At 50.3% G+C, this 19,757-nt stretch overlaps 1 protein-coding gene across 2 annotated transcripts in view; it reads right to left on the bottom strand.

The window, feature by feature from the left end:
• Positions 1-19,757, bottom strand: part of PLXNA2 (plexin A2) — a 204,293-nt gene that overhangs the window by 6,343 nt on the left and 178,193 nt on the right. For both annotated transcript variants that reach the window (XM_037156975.2, XM_053667982.1), the window contains 13 exons: positions 18,470-18,637; positions 18,245-18,338; positions 13,766-14,005; positions 12,826-12,969; positions 12,303-12,537; positions 10,136-10,278; positions 9,166-9,434; positions 7,208-7,274; positions 6,883-7,029; positions 6,081-6,240; positions 5,610-5,713; positions 1,647-1,746; positions 381-571 (listed from right to left, as the gene is read on the bottom strand). In XM_037156975.2, the coding sequence (XP_037012870.2) occupies positions 381-571; positions 1,647-1,746; positions 5,610-5,713; positions 6,081-6,240; positions 6,883-7,029; positions 7,208-7,274; positions 9,166-9,434; positions 10,136-10,278; positions 12,303-12,537; positions 12,826-12,969; positions 13,766-14,005; positions 18,245-18,338; positions 18,470-18,637 (2,062 nt within the window). The remainder of the gene's footprint in view (positions 1-380; positions 572-1,646; positions 1,747-5,609; positions 5,714-6,080; positions 6,241-6,882; positions 7,030-7,207; positions 7,275-9,165; positions 9,435-10,135; positions 10,279-12,302; positions 12,538-12,825; positions 12,970-13,765; positions 14,006-18,244; positions 18,339-18,469; positions 18,638-19,757) is intronic.

The raw sequence follows: 19,757 nt of genomic DNA, 5'->3' as shown, positions 1-19,757 counted from the left end.
ATCAGCGTTTGGGAAGATGGCATGGGGTGGGGGAAGGGCACTTTCTCTGGGATTATTGTCAGGACCAGGCCTTCCTTCCTGCTTTCCCTCCCGTTCTGGCCAGAAAGTGGGTGGAAAAGGCAGCGATGGTGGAGGCCAGCCTATCTGTTCAGTGAATGCCAATAAGAAAAACACAGTATGTTCCTAAGGGGTTGGGGCTCAGATGTGGGGAGCCACTCCTCTTAAGGAGTGGGCCAGGAGCAACAACATCATTATGGTTTTTCCTACAGGGGAGAAAACAGCGGTGGCTGCTGGGAGACCTGGGCCTGTTTGTCTGGTTGGGTTCCCTCGAAGGCCAGGCTGTATGATGTCCTCCCGAGGCAGAGTAGAGCAGGACTTACCTTGGTGGCCAGTAGCCGGGTCAGGTAGATTTCCGACACCATCTTGCTGCCCCGGTCACCCTCCTTCTGGTCTCCATGGTCGTGGTTCTTCACCAGATGCCACACCTTGACCCCGCTCTCCAGGTCTGGGGTGATCATGGGGGCCCGTGACCGCAGGCTGTCAGGGCTGCCTGTGTACCTGAAGGAGGAGTCTGAGGAGAAGGGGGCGGTGGAGGCCTGTGAGGAACGGATTTCATCATCCTTGCCTGAAGAAGTCTTCTAGAATCTCGCCTGCTATGCTTTCATGCTTTCCCTCCTGTTGTGGCCAGACAGTGGGTACAAGGTTGTGTAGGTTCCCCCTGCTCCTTTTTCTGTAGGTCTCCCCAAGCTTCTGACTCAGAATAAACCAGTTCCAAATAGAAAAGGACCCCTGGGACCTCCTATTAGGGTGGGGGGTTATTTTAAGGATCCTTGGCTGGCATGAGGACAGCCTGAAGCTTTCTGTAAAAAGAGGATTCAGAAATTCTGTGAGCTAGAGAGACCCTTGGCAATTGTGGAGTCCACCTCCCCTGATGCTCCCAGCAAAGAATGATCGATAGGTAACACGTCAAGTGGATATTTCCATAAGGGCTTTGATAGAAACCTGGATACTAAGGAGCTGTGAGCTGTAATCCTCCCTCATTGAAGTTAATGGGGGCACTTCTTACTTGGGCCTAGAATATGGAATTGCCAAGGCCGTTTTGGAGCTGCTGGCCTCTGTCCTTAGGTGTCCTTAAGTTGGACAGCCCAAAGCCTTAGTGCATGTACAAGTCCAGAAACAGGAAACAAGAGAGTGAAGCACTGGCACCTCATTGCCCAGACGGCACTAGGCGTCCTAACACTCCTCAGTGGTGGACAGTCTAGGATGGCTAATTTATTGCCCAAACTGAGACACTTTTGAGAGTGTCAGGGGGCACTAGTAATAAGTTAGTTAGCCTGGACAATAGGCGGAGACTGGGATGTATGGACCTCCTCTATCCAGGTGCCTCTCTGGCTCTGGACCCCCTGAACTCCTTCCCCAGGAAGGGCTATTGAAAGAAGGGCCCATGGTGCCACCTGCTCCCACTGCTCTGAGGAGGTGGGCAGCTCTGGGAATGAGTGGACCGGGGAAGGACACACATGAGCAAGGGTCTTTTGCTGAGGCTGGCAGCAGCAGATGCGTCCTGCTATTAGAAGGACAGTGAGTGGTGTCTGGTAGGTCACAGAAGACTCCCCTCCGAGCTGCCCAGGCTGCCTTCCTGGCCTTACCATATCTGCTGATGGATGTCCGGGAGATGCTGGCAGAGGCAGGGATGTTGTAGGAGGAGGTCTGTTTGGGGACCAGAGCCACCACTGATCTGTCTGACACCTGAGAAGGGTATGAAAGATACAGTGCAGGTGAATGTCAGTGTTTGGGGAAACCGAGTGGTTCAGAACTTCTGCAAGGTACCCAACAGATGTGGAGTAGAGCAAGGTGATCAGGAATACTCAAAATAACAATTCCTGCTGTCCAACATGGCAGCTACTCACCACCTATGGCTACTAAGCACTTGGAATTGACGGTGAGTCTGAACTGAGATGTGCTGTAGGTGTCTGCACTGAAATGTGCTATAAACAAATGTTCAATATACGGTGTGTTTCGATGACCTACCATGAGTTAAAAAAAAGCAAACTACCTCATTGGTAATTTTTATATTTATGACAGATTGAAATGATAATTATTTTCGATCAGTTGGGTTAAAGAAAATATATTGTTGCCCTGTGTGGAGGTGCTCAGTGGACTGAGCACCAGCCTGAGAACCAAAGGGTCACCAGTTTGATTCCCAGTTGGGGCACATGCCTGAGTTGCAGGCCAGATCCCCAGTGTGGGGCACGTGAGAGGCCACCATAGATTGATGTTCCTCTCCCTCTCTCCTTCCTTATCCCTCTCTCTAAAAATAAAGAAATAAAATCTTAAAAAAAAGAAAATATATTGTTGACATTCATTTAATCAGTGTGTTTTTACTTTTTAAATGTGGCTTTAAACATTTAAAATTACACATGTGGCTCGCATTGTATTTCTCTTGGGCAGCACCGGGCTAGACCCGGCCCCCCTGCGTCCTGGTGAGTCACGGACAATGATTACCATTTTACGGATGAGGAAATTGAAGCATCAAGAGGCTAAGCAACAGCTTCTAAGGTCACACAGTACCTGGTGGAGCCACTGTCTGTAGCCAGGCCTGTCAGGCTCCAGAGCACATGTTCTCCTCATTATGTCCTAATTGGGACTTTATTTCAAGTCACAGTGGTCTGAAGTACATTTTCCCTCTGGCTCTGATTTCTTTCTGGCCTAGGTCCTCTACAGCCTGGGCCACCTTGAAGAAATTCTCAAACAGAACGGCTGCTCTTGGAGTCAAAGAGAAAGATGGTGCCTTGCCCATTCTCGCTGAGGGTGCCCAGGCTCAGCACCTAGCCTGGAGGGCAAGGGCTGATGAATGAGGAGCCACACTGAAGACAGTTGGGGCCATTGTGATTTAAGATCAGCCTCCATCCAATAAAAATGGAGAATCCCCAGAATTGTGGTGATCCAATTAAACCCCTAACGCAGAGGGAATAAAACAGCTATAATAATGTTATGGGTCATAAAACATTCCTATTAAACCATTTTTTATTTTAACAATTTTTATGAACTTTGTAAGTTTGATTTATAGCTGCACCAGTCGTAAAACCATCTTTCTGGGTCTTAAATTGTCAGTCCCTCTCTCCCACCAAAAAAGAATTAAATGTTAGGAAGTCGAACTGTAAATGAACATTAGCACTAACGAGATTCCCTGATAGTTGGGTTTAGTAGCGGTGTTTAATTTTACCCTCCCTATAAATCTGCAGGAGCCCAGGAAGATTTTTAACATCTCTTTGTTAATTAAGATTATGCAGATTTTCTAGTGTCAGAGCTCCAAGGACCTTGGACCCCAGGGAGGGTAACAAGAGGGTAATGCTTTGACCTGATGACCGAAAGCTGCAGGACCCTGTGCTCTGCACAGGCCTGGAAGGTGCCAAGGCTGCGTGATTCCCAGCCAGGCACTGCCCTCGGGACCACCAGCAGTTTGCACCAGTGGCACCGGGTCTGGAACTGAGAGGGGCATCTCCACCCTTGCAACTGACAGCCTAGAAGCGATCTTCTGAAAGACTGGCAGGGGCAGGTTTACACTCGCAGAAAGGACACGTTACCTTATCATTTATAGTTTGTTGTCACCTAAAGGAAGATCCACGACTTGGCTGGAATGACCACAGTCAACTCAAGTCCAGGTGTTGGTCCCTGAATCTCTCTCATCCTCAGTCTTTCTTTCTCTTGACCAACAGGCAGTGCAAATCTGTGGCCGGGATGCCTGGCTGGGTCTGACTTTGGCTCTGCAAATTCCTGGCTACATTACTCCAGGAAAGTCACTTAACTGCTCTGTGCCTCAGTTGTCTCATTTGTCAAAGGGAATAACAATCTGGTATAGGTCTGTTGTTCAGAGTAAAGGAACTGGAACCGGAAAGGCTGAGGGCAGTGCCTGCTGCCCGGCAAGTGCTCATGAGCAGCAGCAGCATCACTGGCTCCCAATGGGAAGAATAATCCCTGTGGGCCCCTGTCACTCAGGGCTAGTACGTGGGAAGTGCCATGCACTCGGTAAAGCTCAGTAAATATTTGAGGAATGAATGAATACATGAATGATAAGTGACATCAGGGAATTGAAAGCTCTTTGTATGATGAGCACGGTAAGAACAGAATTTTCCATTCTTCTGATTGGGAACCGTCAGATGGACAGCCCAGTAACAGCATGAAGGCATCACAGAGAAGAGAGGCCCCATTCCTGCCCAGGAGAAACTAATAAGTTGGGGGCATGATGCTATTCTGTTTTGCACTTTCTTCTCCAGCTCTAATTGGTTCCTTACAACTGTCCTATAGAATATATGAACACTGTGAGGTGGGGGTGGGTTAGGATCAACACAGAATGTTTGCAGCTCCGTGAATGTAAGTACTCAGCCTGGGCACCTCACCTATGGTTTCGAACCCTTCCAACCACCTTCACAAGTCGGGTTGTTACTCCCATTTTACAGATGAGAAGCCCAAGTTTTCCAGAGATTAAAGTCACACCACCCGTGAGCAGGGACTTAATTACAGCTCACAGTGTCCTTTTTCTTCCCACCAGAGCACACTCCTTCTGTCTGGGGTGGGGAACACAGGCCAGTAAGGAGATGCAGCCTGGAGAGGAGTGGTCCAGTGTTTCCCCCGCTTCACTTGTGCCCTGGGAGGCTCCCCATCAGACCCTGTTGGCTGTTTGGGGCCCCAACCTCCTGGTCACTGGCAACTGGGTGCCTCCGAGCCCAGCTTGCCGCCCCCTGCTCCCTCCCTCCCCTCGTGAGGCACAGACACAGGAGGATGTTATTAATCAGGTGGTCCCAGTGGGCCTTGCAGCCTCAGGCACTTCCTTTGGTTGGTTTAATTTCCCTTGGTGTGTCTCATTTTCAGCTTCTACTTTATTATTTTTCCTGAATCCCAACCTGCCTACTGTGCTTACTTTTACAGAGACCCCTAGCCTCCAGTGGTTACCACGGGAGGGAAAGACAGACTGGATACCTCCTGGATCTTTTGTTCTTTAGCTGGGATTTTTATTTTTTTGACTGTTCATTCAATAGGCAGTTGAATTCTGCCTGTGTGCTAAACACTTTACCTACTATATTTAATCTATCCTACATAACTTTATGGGGCAGGGATCACTATTAACCCCATTTTACAGAGAAGAAGGACAAGAGCTTAAGTAATTTCCCCAAGGACACCAGCAAGCCAGTGGCAGAAGGACCTGAAGACAAGCCTATGCCACTTCCCGCTATGTTGCAAATGAGAAGCGTCAGCTGCATTTGTAAGATGCTGAAGAGAGAAAGCAGCAGACACTGACGGTGGCTCTTTGAGGAAGACGTTACAACATTCAATTTTTCTGCAGATGCAGGGCTAAGAGGATAGCAATGCTTAGCTTTACCCCAGACCCAATACATCAGTTTCTCAGGGTGGGTCTGGAGCTCATGTTTTTCATAAGTTCCCCCAGCAATTCTAATGTGCAGCCATGGCTAAGAATCACGGCTCTAGAATGATGGAGGAAGGGAAGAGGAAAGATAAGAAAACCCCTTTTAGGCTTTTGAGGGCCTAGGAGATATTTGGGACGAAGGTCCTGGAGCAAAGCCCCTTCCCAAACCAAGAGGGCCCACCCTCACCTGATAATGCATCAGTGTGTTGAGGCGCTTCCAGTCACCCTCGATCTTGGTGGTGATGTCCTCGTCTTGCAGTACTACCCTGGCGATCCGGCCTTGACGCCACTCTGGGTAAAAGGGTGGTGCAGGTCACCATGAGGAGGTGGGACTGCCGGCCAGGATCACCCAGTCCTATCTCCTCTAGGCACCTGGCAACCCTGGCTTTTCTCAAGCTGGTGCAGTGATAGCACTTAAGATGTCTAGGCTCCGTGGGGTCCAGGCGGGAGTGTGGCCTCCCAAAGGCGGCCACTTCTCAGTAGGCAGTGCCCTGGGAGCAGTGTTTCAGGTGGCCCCTTACTGGGCAGGGCCCAGTCATGCCCCCAGGAGGGGCTGTATGCAGGGCAGGGCTTCCCATCTTCCCGACTTTTCCTACAGTGCACACGCCTCCTGGGAGCTGCCTCTCTACCCGTCCCCACTCTCAGCCAGGCCTCCTACCCAAGTCCATGTCCACAGCCCTAGGCCGCTGAGAGTAGGGCACGTTCTTGTAGATGGCATCGAGGATCTTCTCCTTGACCTGCGTGATGGTGTCACAGTTTAACACTTTCACTGGGATCTCTGGACTGTTCTCATTGTCTGGGTTGACGCAGTTCAGGATCTGCAAGTGGCCAGAGAAGGGGAGCAGGAGGGAGTTGAGGGAGAAGTTGAAGGAGAGGAATCGAGGCCTTGGAAGGAATCTCTCTTTCCACGGCCCCTCCCCTCATGGGAGATATGGGGTGTCTCTCTGTCTGTGCCTCATTTTCTCTCACCTCCCTGCCATTGGCCAATGACAGCCTGAGTCATCTGTGTTTCTCAAAGAAACAGGACTCTACTTTCTAGCTCCTGGATTGCTCAGAGGACCTGTGATCCTGCAACGAGTTGCCCTGGGCCTCAGAGATGGCTCCAGGTGTGTCCAGGGGCGGCTTCCCCCTTCCCTGAAGCCTCTCTATCAAGATTCCACAGACTCATGTTCTTTCCCATCATGTCAATTTCCTCGTACTTAACGGTGGGTGATTTTTTTCTCCACCCAATAATATCCAGGGCAAACTGGGGCACTGCGAGCTCTTTAAGGCCCACCAGATGAGGAGGAGAGAAGGCACCCAGCTGGGTTTGCCTGCCCTTCATGCACTTGGACTCGCTTCTAGGCCAGTCAGTCTCCCAACATCTTTACTGACCCCTCAGACTGGCTGTGTGGTCAGAGGGTAAAGTGGGAATAGGGGGCAGAAGGTTCACACTGTCCCCAAGCTTCCAGCCTCCTCACCAGGGTCTTGTACTCGATCTGCTGGCGGATGAGCTTGTCCTCACTCAGGGAGTAGCGGGCCTCGCCTGTGATGGCATCGATGGGGCCCTTCTCCATCTGCTGCTTGATGGCGCAGTAGAGCATGAACAGCGGCTCCCCTGCACACTCCTGGGGGCACAGGCAGGACAGGCACGTGGCAGCACCAGCCTCCTCCCTGCTCTCCTGACCACCTGGCCAGGTGGGACCCTGTTCCTGAGGGGGTCCCCATGCAGCCCTGGTGGCCTGGCTACTTGGAGCTGCCCCCCACCCTGCTCTCAGCTGGGGCTCCCATCTCATTCCCACTCACCTTCAGGAACTTGTGCAGGAGGAAGGCAAACCAATTGGTCAGCATCTTCTCAGCCACGGACTCGGTCCTGGAGAGGGAGAAGGGACAGGGGTCAGACCTTTATGAAGGGTGGCAGAGCAGGGCCTGGTTTGTTGTGGGCACTGAATGACACAGGGCTGGGAGCCAGGACACCTGGTCCTAGCCATACTTGGCCAGTAACCACAAGTGTGACCTTGGGCCAGAGATTTCTTCTTTCTGCACCTCAATTTCCTGTGATAATGGAATGGCGCTGTGGTCTGCAGATAAAAACACCCAATACCCCATCCCACAGGGTCGCAAAAAACCAGTTCTCCCTTCTCCCCTCTGGCCTCAGGGGATGTTGATGAGCTGGACAAGTAGTTTCCTTGGGCCTCTGGGATTTTTTGCCTGCCTGCACACTGCACTTTACTTTGCAAGTCCAGAACATCGTAGCTGGCACCTGCCCTCCAAACACTCAGTCACACTGCTTGAGTTTAAATCCTGGCTCTGTCACGCACTGACTGTGTGGCCCTTGGGCAAGTGATTTCATCCCTCTGGGCTCATTTTCCCCATCTCTGAATGGGGATCATCATCATCATCATCATCATCATCATCTATTCCACAGAACTGCTGTCAGGGTGAATGAGTTAATACATGTAAAGTGCCAAGAATGACACCTGATATCCTGTCAGGTGGGGTCTTGGATCCCAGCCCCTTGGGTAGAGAGCAGCGTGTGTTTTTTGCTGACAGGGGATCTGCTTCTTCAAGCACCGCCCCTCCCCCTCCCCCACTCCAGGGCTGCAGATCTGGGGGCTCATGAAGAAACAAAGCGGCTGTGACAGATCCTCCGTGATGGGGATGCCGGAGGGGTGTTTTAACTCCCTGCACGTGGTGCAAATTATACCCTCTGTTTGCAGTAAATCCCAGCACTTGCCAGGGCTGCAGGGTTGCTCATCGATTGAGGCTCGGGAGAGAGTGACAATGTGGAAGAAATTGCAGCTTTCTCCCCTGGCCCCTCCCAGCTCCCCTCTCTGTGCATTGTGCCTGAGATTAGCTCTAATTTAAATAAAACAGTTTTTAATGAGAGTTTCTAAGGCTCAGGTTGGCAGGATGGGGAGTCTGTAGTCATAAAACAAAGCCCTTCTTCCCCCCCTTCTCACCCAATGTGGGGCCTGGAAGCCTGAGCCCTTGCTCAGAGAAGTGTAAAGGGAAGGCCATGAAATAGATCTGGCTTATTCCAGAGCTGTGCTCAGCTCCCTGGGGCCTCCAGAGAGGGTGCACTCTGGGGATGGACGCCAAGCTCCAACCCTCTGCCAGGAAGACGGCAACGGAGGAGCGGGTATGTGGTGGATGCTGGTGACTGAGATCCAGGAAGCTGGGTCTGGGAGGTATAGGTTGCATCAAACCTCTAGCCCAGTGCCGTCCAATAGAACCTTCTGTTAGATGGAAATGTTCTCCATCTGCTCTGTCCAATAGGGTGGCCAATATGTGGTGACATTGGTGGAATGAGGCTAGTGCAACAGAGGGACTGAATTTTACATTTCACTTCATTTTAGTTAAAGGTCACAGGTGGCTACATATGTGTTGGATGTTGGACAGCACAGCTTTAGAAGCACAGGGAGGGAGAGAGACTGCAGGACAGGCGATCTGTCATTTTGTCCACAAGGAAACTAAGCAGCAGTGAGGCTATGTCACTGGCCCACGTTCACACAGTTAGTAGGTGGCAGAGCTGGGGCTCACGCTGAGATCCGAGCCAAGGCCTGTGCTCCTCTGTCACGTGTTATCAGCCGCAGACAGCACACAGTGCCTGGCTGCGGGAGATCAGATTCTGTACTACAGGATGTGTGGATACAGGCCTTTCTGCAGAGGGAACCCTCTGGTGCCATTTCCGGGACCTGCTCTCATGGCCCCGTGTCCCTGTGCAGTCACTCGCTGCCACACCAACTCTGCACACAGCTCACCTCCGGAGAAGCAGCTTGGGGTGGTTCTTGTTCTCCAGGTTCTTATCGATGAGGTCGGAGAGCAGCTGCTTGAGGACATCGGTGGCATACTCTAGGCGGCCCTGCAGGCCAGTCATGATGAGCGAAGCCACATTGCCACGGTCACGCATGGAGAAGCTGCGTTGCAGCTCCAAGGTGCGGATGAAGGTCAGCAGGAAGACCTTGTTGTTGATGAGCTGGGCAAAGAGCTTCAGGGCCTTCTCCACGTGCTGCTGCCCGTTCCCCTGCACCTGGGTTGGGCGTGATGGGTACACCCTCAGAGGGCAGCTCTGGCCTCCTAGCCCGGCTCCCACTGGGGTCTTTGCCAGCAACAATACCAATGGTAAGACTCTCACCATGAGGCCCATAACCACCGCACTCACGATGATGTAGGAATGGCGGTCTCTGAAGCCCACAGTCTATTCTGACCTCCCTCTAGGTTGGGAGGGTTGGGGTCCAGGCCAGGCCCTCAGTGGGATGCCATCCATCTGGTTTTCCCAAGAATATGATAGGAGATACCTGGTAAGACCCACTCTGCTTGCTAGTCTCCCCTTAATCTCTGTCCTGATTTATCAGGGACAAAGATTTGGTCTAGGATAAATCAGTATTTGTTTTGGTGTAGTAAAACAAACCAACAAATGATCAAGCCTCACAGAATTCTGTGTCTTTCCCTAAGCCACCTTAAGTCCATTTGAGAATGAGGCAGAATTGTAGTTAATTAATTCAGTTATTAATTTGAAAATGACAATGAGCCTTGCCTTGGAATCATCCCAAAGAGCCTCGGTGCCCGCCTTGGCCATGATCTTCCTAATTAGAAGTATGCCTGTCACGGTGATGCCATTACAAGCTCTTTCTCCTCACTTTTCTGTGAGCTGCTGAGCTCCATCAGCGCACCCTGACACCTGGGCACTGTGTCCCCATTGTGTGGCTGGGCCAGGGGGACAGATGTTACCTCCAGCTCCCGCAGGACAGGATGGTCCTCGATGCCAGGGAACAGGACCCGCATGGCATAGGTACGATAGTCCAGGTAGGGGATTCCTGAGCGGTCCAGGTCACTGGTCAGCTCATTGATGTCTGTCTGGAGTTCAGCAAAAGCTATAAAAGTGCAGTGGAGACAGGGAGGTTCAGGAGGGGAACCCCGGAAAAAAGGGGAAGGTGGGAGAAGGAATTTGTGAAGGAGGAGGGGGGCTGGGAATACAGAAAAACAGGTTTATAGGGGTACAATTCCAGAGGGACCGAGATGTCTCCAGGCTGCCTTTCTTAAGTGGTGGGAATACGGACCATATCTATATTACTTCCTTTTCTGTGCTTATCTATAATTTTGAATTTTCTTTCTATGTATTACAAGTGCAATTAAAACAAAGAAAAAGGAAGAACACCGTGACCTGTCAGGCAGGTGCTGCAGGTGCTGGAAGCAGGTGAGAGAGTGGCCGGCAGGATCAAACAAAGACCGAAACAGGCATCTTCGATCTGCTTTTCCAAACCAGAGGGTAAATCAAGACACAAAAACCTTGGGGGACCATAAAAATCAAAACTATCATGACCCACGGTTGCTATTACCAAAAAATGGAACATAACAAATGTTGGCGAGGGTGTGGAAAAACTGAAACTCTCACACATTGCTGGTGGGATTATAAATCGGTGCTGTCACTCTAGAAGACAATTTGGCAGTTCCTTAAAAAATTAAACATAGAATTACCATGTGACCCAGCAACTCTGCTCCTAGGTATCTATCCAAAAGAATCGAATGCAGGAATTTGAACAGATACTTGCACACCCATTTTCATAGCAGCATTAGTCACAATACCAAAATGCGGAAACAACCCAAGTGTGAAAGATGGATGGATAAACAAAATGTGGTCTACAGGATCAATGGAATATTACGTAGCCCTCAAAAGGAATGACATCTGACACATGCTACTACATGGGTGATTCCTGAAGACATTTTGCTAAGTGAAATACGCCAGAGACAAAAGCACGAGAAGCATACGATTCCATTTATATGAGGTCCCTCGAGTCGTCAAATTCATAGGGACAGAAGGTAGAATGGAAGCTGTCAAGAGCTGAGTGAAAGAGTAATGGGGGTTATTGTTTAGTGAATACAGTGTTGTAGTTGGGGAATATGAGAAAGCTCTAGAGGTGGATGGTGAATGTACTTAATGTCACAGAATCGGAGTAGGGGAGAGCCCTGGGGTTTCGAGACAGTGAGGGTTAAAATGGTCAAGTTTATGTTATATATACATTTGACACACACACACACACACACACACACACACACACACACTGAGAACAAAACCAAACCCAGCCTCGGGGCACCCTGGCCATTAGGCCCTCAGCTGACAAGGGCAGGCTTGTCTCCTGGTGCCTTCCTCTGCCCCCCTCCCCAGCCCTGGCCCTGGGAGGAGGCCTTGACCACCTTTACTCAGCTCTGCTCTTCCCCTTCAACCAGCAGAGGCCTTGTTTCTGATCCCAACATTTGCAGAAAAGGAAGAAGTGTTTTTATTCCTAATTGAAATGTTTACCCCGAGAGCTCACTGGGTCCTCAGCCCCAGGGGACGCCAGAGACACCCATCACCTCATGGCTGTGGTTTGTGTGGGAGACGGGAAACAACACAATCTCCACTCCCACACACATCCGCAGCCAAGGACAGCGGCAAGCTCGGCTTCAGAGTGTTGAGCCTGCTGTGCTGAAGGAAAACAGACCTCGGGGAGGGAGGCAGGTAAGATGCTCCTGCCTTTTGTGCTGCTGCCGCTGCTGCTTCTTCCATGTGTGATCCCAGGGTATTATGCAAAAGGAGCCAGACATTCCCACAGGGGGGATCTAGAGGCTGAGATTATGACTGTGGGAGACTGAGGCTCTGAGTGGGAGAAGAAGACAGCTAGACCATGGCATGAGTCAGGGCACAGTGGACAGAACAATGTGAGCCGCCCTGGGGCCTCCCTCTGGGCATTAACAGGACTTCTCTGGCCTTGAAGACAAAGGAGACAAAGATCAAAGTGGAGTGCAATGGCTGAGGTGGGAAGGAGGGGAGTAAAGATGAGCATTGTGGGTAAGAAGGGAGGTCATAAGTTGGCTAAAGAAAGAGGAGCCCAGGAAGCATGGGAGTGCCTCCACTTACCTTCCTTACACTCCAGGGCCACACGGGACTCCAGGTTGTCCATCTGCATTTGGAGCCTCTTCAGAGTGAGGTCGTTTTCTCGAGACTTCCGCTTGTAGGCAATGAGGACGATGATGACAATGATGAGGAGGAGGCTGCCACCCGCCGCGATGCTGACAATGGCTGGCAGGGTCAGCAAGCTGTCTGAGATGACACTCACCGAGCCAGGAGAGAACACCATCCCGCCCACGTGAACCTGTGCATTGTACACACACACAGAGACACTGTAGAGCCCTGGCATGCCATGGAAACCCTATCCTTTCAGAAAGGACATGAGAGACCACAACCACACGGTGCAGTCTGCACACAAAACAACGTCCTGCTGATGGTCTGCCTCCCTGCGCTTGTGTTCTCAGCTTCTACACATTCTAGTTGTCTGACATGGAGATGAGATATGGAATAGCAGGAAGAAGGAGTCCTTCTCACAATTGTGTGTGCGCAGTGCGGAGGGGAGGAAATAATGGAAAGAAGAGGGCTCACTCACCATGACCTTGTGCTGCCCTGTGAGGTTGGGGGGCTCACAGAGCAGCTGTGTCTCGGACACAGTGACAGGGCACGGGGTCTCTCCAACCAGCACTGTGTAGTTGAGTTTGGCACCTCCAGAGGCAGGGGGGCAGAGGTTCTTGCCCTGTAGGTAACAGTAATCTTAATAGGAAAAACTGACATACGCACTCAGAAGTTAATTGCCTTTAAAAAAAAAAGATTAAGGAGACAGAACAAGGAGGGAAGGGTGACGGTGCCAAAACCAACGGGTGACAACACAGAAAGTTTTTGGAGAGGACTTTGCCACGATTTGGAGAAAAAGAGAGAAAGCAAATGGAGGAGAGGAACAAAGTAGGAAATAGAGAGGAAAGGAAAACAGAACACTAAACAAGTGAAAATTTGTGGGGGTTGGGGGGACACAAGGGATGTCCATGGAAGTGGTGGGGTAACAAAACACTTGTGCCAGGGAGCGGTGACCCCCCAAAATATGTGCTCAGGTTCCAGTGGCCAAAAAGCAGTCAGCTTGGGTACCAAAGCTTACAAGAATAAACAGAGATATTCCAAGTGTTTCTCAGGATTCCCAGGGTGGGGAAAGGGTAGGTTCACAGTCATTTGTATGGAAAATAACACAATGATCAGGAAGTAGTAATATGAGAATAAATATTGAGAATATGTTTCTCATATGAATGAGATATTCTCATATGAATATTCTCATATTGAGTAATATGAGAATAAACATATGAGAATATGTTTCACGTACGCACAAGTGTAAAGCCACTTTTGCCCCACCCTGTATATTGCCCGATGGGCCACCACTTATAAACAAGCTCCCTTTCCAGGGAAAGATGACAGCCATGTGAGTCAATTCTGTGTAGAAAGGAGAACAAGAAAGGCCAGGAGGGGATGCTCTGTACCATGCCCGCCCCTCCCCACATTCCTACCTTCAGAATGATGGGGGATCCTGGCTTCTGATCCAAGACTCCAGTAGGGCTGAGTAGTTCGAAGGTTGGGTTGGGGTAGTAGATGAACTTGGTGTCGTTGTAAATGAGCAAGGACTGGACATTATTAAAGACAAATCCAAACTCATCTGGCCGTTCCACAGTGTCAAGGCCAGGCCGGTAGTCCGTGGTCAGAGAGGGTGCCAGGCAGGTTAGGGTGGTGGTGTTCACAACTTTACACACCTAAGAGATCCAGAGCACAGCATTCAAACACCTAGCAAATGACCCCAGCCACCCCTCCTGCCCTCTGCTTGCTTTGGCCACCACTATTAAGTGACTTGCTTATCTTCATTAGGTAGTGAACCCCTTGAGAAACAGGGTGTGAAGCTGATTTTGGGGAGGTTGCATCTTAACCACATTCGTTCATTCACCAACATTGCTTGAGTGCCTCCTTTGGGCCAGGTACTGAACTAGAAGTCGGGATTATCTAGTAAAATAGTCACAGCATATATGGGGAGACAAGTGATTCAACAAGCCTAATGGAGTCCTGGCAGAGGGCTAGGAACACAGTAGGGGCACAAGCACTGTTAAATGCATGAATGGATGTGAGGAAGGCCTAGTGGGGTAGTGCCAGGTACTGGGGGACTGTCTGTGCGTGGCCATGAGTGTGTGTGCGAGTGTGTACACAGGGTGAGGGTGACTCACAGAAGCTTTCCCTGGGAAGAAATGAATGAATTTAATCTGAAGAATGAGTAGGACTAACCTAGACAAGGAGAGGGAGGGGGAGGGGAACACATTCCAGGCAGAAGGAACAGTGGCAAAGGCCCAGAGAGGAGGGAGCATGGAAGGTTTGAGGTGAACTAGGACGCGGTGCTGGGTGTGGGTGTGTGGGTGTGAGTGTGTGAGTGGGGGGGCGTGCAAGGAGAGGAGCAGGGTGTATTGTGAGATAAGTAACTTTCCAGCACACAGTAGGTGTTCAGTTAATGTTTATTGGCTACACTGATGAATGAAAAGGAGTCTTCAACTCTTTAAATGTTCTACTTAGGATCTCTCTCTTCTCCAACCAAGTTTTCCCTAACTGCAACGGGATGTAACCTTGGTAGTGACACTGAGTTTAGGATGTCCTTTCTTTCTTGGTGGACTCTGGTCTTTTAAGTGAAATTCTAGCTGGCCTGACCCCTGCTTAGCATGAGTCGTGTCATGCTCTTCTCTGCTTTAGATCTGCAGCTGCCTGAGGCCGCCGCCAGAATGAAGAAAGCTCTACAGGATCCACATGAAACTTGGGAAGAAAACCTGCACTCCTACTCCCACCGTCCAGTTTTGGCTTTGGGGACCACAGTGTCCCAGCAACAGCCAAGGACGTCTGTGAGAACTCGGTCTGCTCAAGTATGCACTGTCCTGGCAGGTTCACACACGTGTGTCTGGCCAACACACACATCCACGGACTTCATGTTCAGAAAATAAGACTGTGTGTGAAACTGCAAAGAGGCCAACCCTTGCACAGAAATTAGGCCAGAGTTCTAAGGCCAAGCATTAACCCTCTATGTCCAGAGGTAGTTTGAGTTTAAGCCAACAGCTCCCTGAGGGCTTCATGCCATGTTGCAGGTCAGTTCCCATTCCCACCCTTTTTAGCTCACACACTTCAGTAGCCCCTTAGAAGCCTAATGTCTGTTTCATGTTCCAGCTGGAGACACTCTGGCTTGAGAAAAATGCGGGGTGGGGTGGGGGGTGCAGTCAAACGGTAGAGTTGAGCCAGGGAGTCTGAAACCCCAGGCTCTGTGGGGCAGATGCAGCCTGAGTGTGTCTCTTCACTCCCTGGCCCATCTTTATCCTCGCTCATTCCAGTTCTCCCAGACTGGACTCCTGCGTGAACAAGCAAATTGCTCCCAAACAAGCGGCCTCTGTTTGCTTCCTGCCCTGTGCTGCATCGGCATTTTGTTTGCCAAACATTCCTTGGGGTTTTGTGGCCTTCACTTTGGCCCTTCTCACTTCTCACTGGGGCTGCTTCACAACCCAAAGGCAAGAAGAGGCCCCAGTGGACTGATGGGGCCATTCAACCCAGGCTGGGCTGAGGGGCCAAGTGCTTCTCTCCCACCCTCCAGAAAGAGAAGGCCCAGGACAGAGTTCATGAACTTCCCACTGTGCAGCCAGGCTGGATGGAAAAGTACAGTCTCTAGGCTTGCCAGCCCGCAGACCCCAGGCAAGAGGGTCCCTGACTCTCCAGCAGGAAGAACTAGGAACAACCCTCTAACTCCTTTAAGCCCTGCAGTCATGGTGGGTAGGCTGGGGGAAGCACTGGGGAAAATCCTGCCTGGGGCTGCAAAGGCTTCTGGGAGGGAGAGGGTGCCCAGGACTGAGCCTTCTCAGAAAAGAATGTCCGGTGTGGTGAAGACCTTCCCAGCCCAGCCTTCTGTACAAATGGCTTCCCCAGGACTAATGTTCAGCCTCCGAAGGTCGACCTTGTCAGTTACATACTCATTTTCCAAAGTTCCCTCTGTACTATATTAGCCATGTCTTTTATTTTCTGCATTCTGGTGCTTTAAAATCTGGGGCCTTGCTGATCCTGGAGGGACTGCCCCTCCCCAGACTCACCAGTTCCTAGGGAGAGCGAACAACTAGTTGCCCTCTAGAGCTGCTCTCCTGATGCAAATAACTAATCCAGAGCCCATGGGCCCAACGGCCTTTCACCCTGTGGGCAACTACCCACCTTCCCTAACTACACCAGGGCTAGGTACCAGACAAGGAGGGACAGCCCCTCTTCCCCCAGCCCACTAAAATGAACCAAACTGGCCAATCCTAAACCCACTTGCCTTGCCTCGCTAGTTCCTTCCTGTGGAAACCAATATAAAGGCTCTCGCCCCAGTTTTCCTTTCTCCTTCTGCTTCCTAACTTACCCCGGGGTTTCTCCTCCCTACCCGCCCCCACCCTTGCCATGGCAGGGCTCCCTTTTCTTGGGATCTGTATTAATAAACTATCCAATGGCAGTCATTTCCTGATCTGTTGGCCTTGTCATATGTGAGTAACAATAAAACCTAAATAAATTGTTTGGGGGTTTTATTCTTCCCTGAGTATAAACCCACCATTCCCATTCCTACCCCTCATCTTCCTCCCTACCACTTAGGCCTTGGAGTTGGAGAGATGGAGGTGGTCTGCCACCAACTGGGGATACTGGCCTCGGTCTGAAAGTGGAGTTGGGGAAAGTGGAGTGGACTCTTTACCCAGGGATCAAGTTCTACACCTGGGATAAGGAGACATGTGCTCTCCCAGCCTATAGAGCTGTGGCCGTGCTGTGTGCTGAAGGTGTGAAGCAGGTATCCCCATGTCTCTCACATGATGGAATGTCAAGCTGAGGAGCATCTCATATGGTCTAGTTATGAAGAGTCTAGGTATTTGCAATATAGCTTGGCCCTGCCATGGGCCACCTTCATGACTGGGGACAAGTCCTTCATTTTGGGCCTTAGTTTCCTCTGCTGTATAATGAGGGGCTTGAACCAGGTAATCCCTGAGACCTTTTAGATCTAGCCTTAGAGTTCCTGTCACTTGGAGTGTTTCTGTTTTCTAAGGAAGCCTCAAGCACTCTGGGAATGTGCCAGAGATGAGGGTAGCTATAAAGCCATCCTCCCCGTCTCCATTTCAGCCTAGTCTATCCTCTGAAGGTCGAAGCAGTAATAATGGCAATTTATTTGAAAAATAATGGCCATAATTTATATTGCCAGCATCTGTTGAACTATAATTATAAGTACAATAATGTTTCAGAAAATATTGGTTAAGAAGAGCCACTAGAACAAACAAAAAAATTTATAACATATCAGACATTCTGCCCTTATGTTAGAAACTTCTTTAAAATCACAAAAATCCATAATGAAAAAAAATGGAATTACATGGCTCCGCACAGAGGAATAAAGTGAAGTGTTCAACCTGATCATCTCGGCAATCCAGATGGAAAAATTTGCATGCAGTGACTAACGTTTATCAAGTGCCCACCTCAGCGGCCAGTGGCTACAGGTGACAAATCTGCAAGGCGAGCCTTCCCATCCCCCAGGGAGTGGGGGATGGAGGATCAGAGAGGTTAAATGACTTGAGCATGGTTGTTCAGCTAACAGATGGCAGTGTCCTGCTTCCTCCGACCCTGAAGCATCTGGACCTGGAGTGAGCATTTCCTCACCCTCTCACAACAGTGCTTCTCATCAGACCTGTATGTGAACGTGCCCCTGACCGGGGCCCCTTGTGCTGTATCTACGCTCAGAGGGCACTATGTTTATGCACTCATTATATCACCTTCTGACAAGAAGTGAGTATACCATCATTATAAAAATCATTGTCAGGCTCAAGTATTTGGGACATGACTCTGGGTTCAGCCTTGAACCAACTTTCTTCTCTGGCGGTCAGATGCTCCAGTGGCCAACACAGAGCTCATACCATTACAAAACACTGGCATACAGCTGTGCTTTTCCAGCGCCAGTCAAACCAGCACTTACTCACATTGACAGATTCTTTGCCATTAAACTTGACTCGGATTCTTGGCTCCTGAATGACATCAAGGTTGAAGCCTGTGATGGTCAGGGGTGTGTGGCCACTGGGAACAAGCAGAGGCCAGGTTAGGCAAAAAACCAAACTGCCACCACCTCCACCCCTGGGATCCTCTCACAAGCCACACTTGGGCCGAGGGGATGATGCCAAGGGCGTGTTCCCCACCCTGTGCCTCACCTGGCAATGCTCCACTCTGGCTCAATGCGCTGTACCCGGGGGTCGTCTATGTACTCAAACTGCAAGTTGTTATCCACATGGGCTCGGTCGACACTCACAGAAACGGGGACTGGACCCAGTCCATTGGATGATGGAGGAGAGACACACACGATCTCATTCATGGATCGCCTGCCGGGGGGACAGCAGGAAGGTTGTGAAGAAAGGCACGGGCGATACGGGGTGCATTGTGCTGGACGAGGGGCCTTCCTCAGTCTGAGGGAGAAGCCGGGATGTGCTGCCCTCCGTCCGGAGACACTGTATGCTGGGGAACACAGCTCTTACCAGTAGGGATCAGTGCCCTTTCTACCCGTGAGCCAACTTGGGTTCCATTAGGAGGGAGTAAATTGGAGGAGGGGATCAGAGAACTCGAGGCAGGGGCCGGGCTTCGTGGGCTGCATCCTCTTTCCTGATTTTTCTAGAAATGACCAGTCTGGTGCTTAGAATCCAGTAAGTCAATTAATGAATATTTATGGAGCAAGTACCAATCAGAAGAGTGAACACACAGTCCATGCCCTGAGGGAGTTTACGGTCTAAGGAGTTGATTATCAGGTATTCATCCATGGGTTCTCTCAGAATTCTCTGAGGACGCTCTGCATCCCCACTGAAGGTGTTTGACAAATGGTAGGTGCTCCATTTTTTAGCCCCAAGAGATGTACTGAGGATGAGCCTGGGTGCTTCCTGGAGACTGAGGCCAGTCCTCAGGTAACCGCAGTGGGGACCTAATGACTGTGCAGTCGGTCCTGATGGTGACAGGACAGCTCCCGGGAGCCTTTCTTAGCAGCAGTCTCATGGGGCCTCACTTCTAATTATGCAGTGGGGAGGGCAAAGAAACCCAGAATGCATTTATAAAATATTGTGTATTCACTCTTGCATGTTTAAACTTCAGTCACCTTCAAAGTACTCTCCATTGGATACAGTACACCTATCAAGACATTTTTCCACTGCTCAGAACAGTTTTTGAACTTGTGGATTTTTACTCCTTTTAGTGCTTCTGCTGGTTTTTGTTTTACCTCTTCCACATCAGCAAAATGTTTCCCTTTGAAGACTTTTTTTCATCCAGGGAAACACAAAAAAGGGGGGTTTGGGGAGAGGTTGGGTGGTGCACTGGGGTTATGTTGCTTGTGGTCAAAAACTGCTGAATACTCAGCACAATGTGGGAAGGTATGGTCATAAGTCACCATCATGAAATGGGCACACATGTTGAAAAAGTCTTCAAAAAAAATTCACTAAAGCCAGAGGCAGCTGCCCA

This window comes from Artibeus jamaicensis, unplaced genomic scaffold, assembly GCF_021234435.1.
Source record: "Artibeus jamaicensis isolate MK-2021 breed Jamaican fruit bat unplaced genomic scaffold, CSHL_Jam_final contig_475, whole genome shotgun sequence".
Classification (NCBI taxonomy): Eukaryota; Metazoa; Chordata; class Mammalia; order Chiroptera; family Phyllostomidae; genus Artibeus; species Artibeus jamaicensis.
Note: the sequence above shows the minus strand (reverse complement) of the source record. Positions and strands in the feature narration are given on the sequence as shown.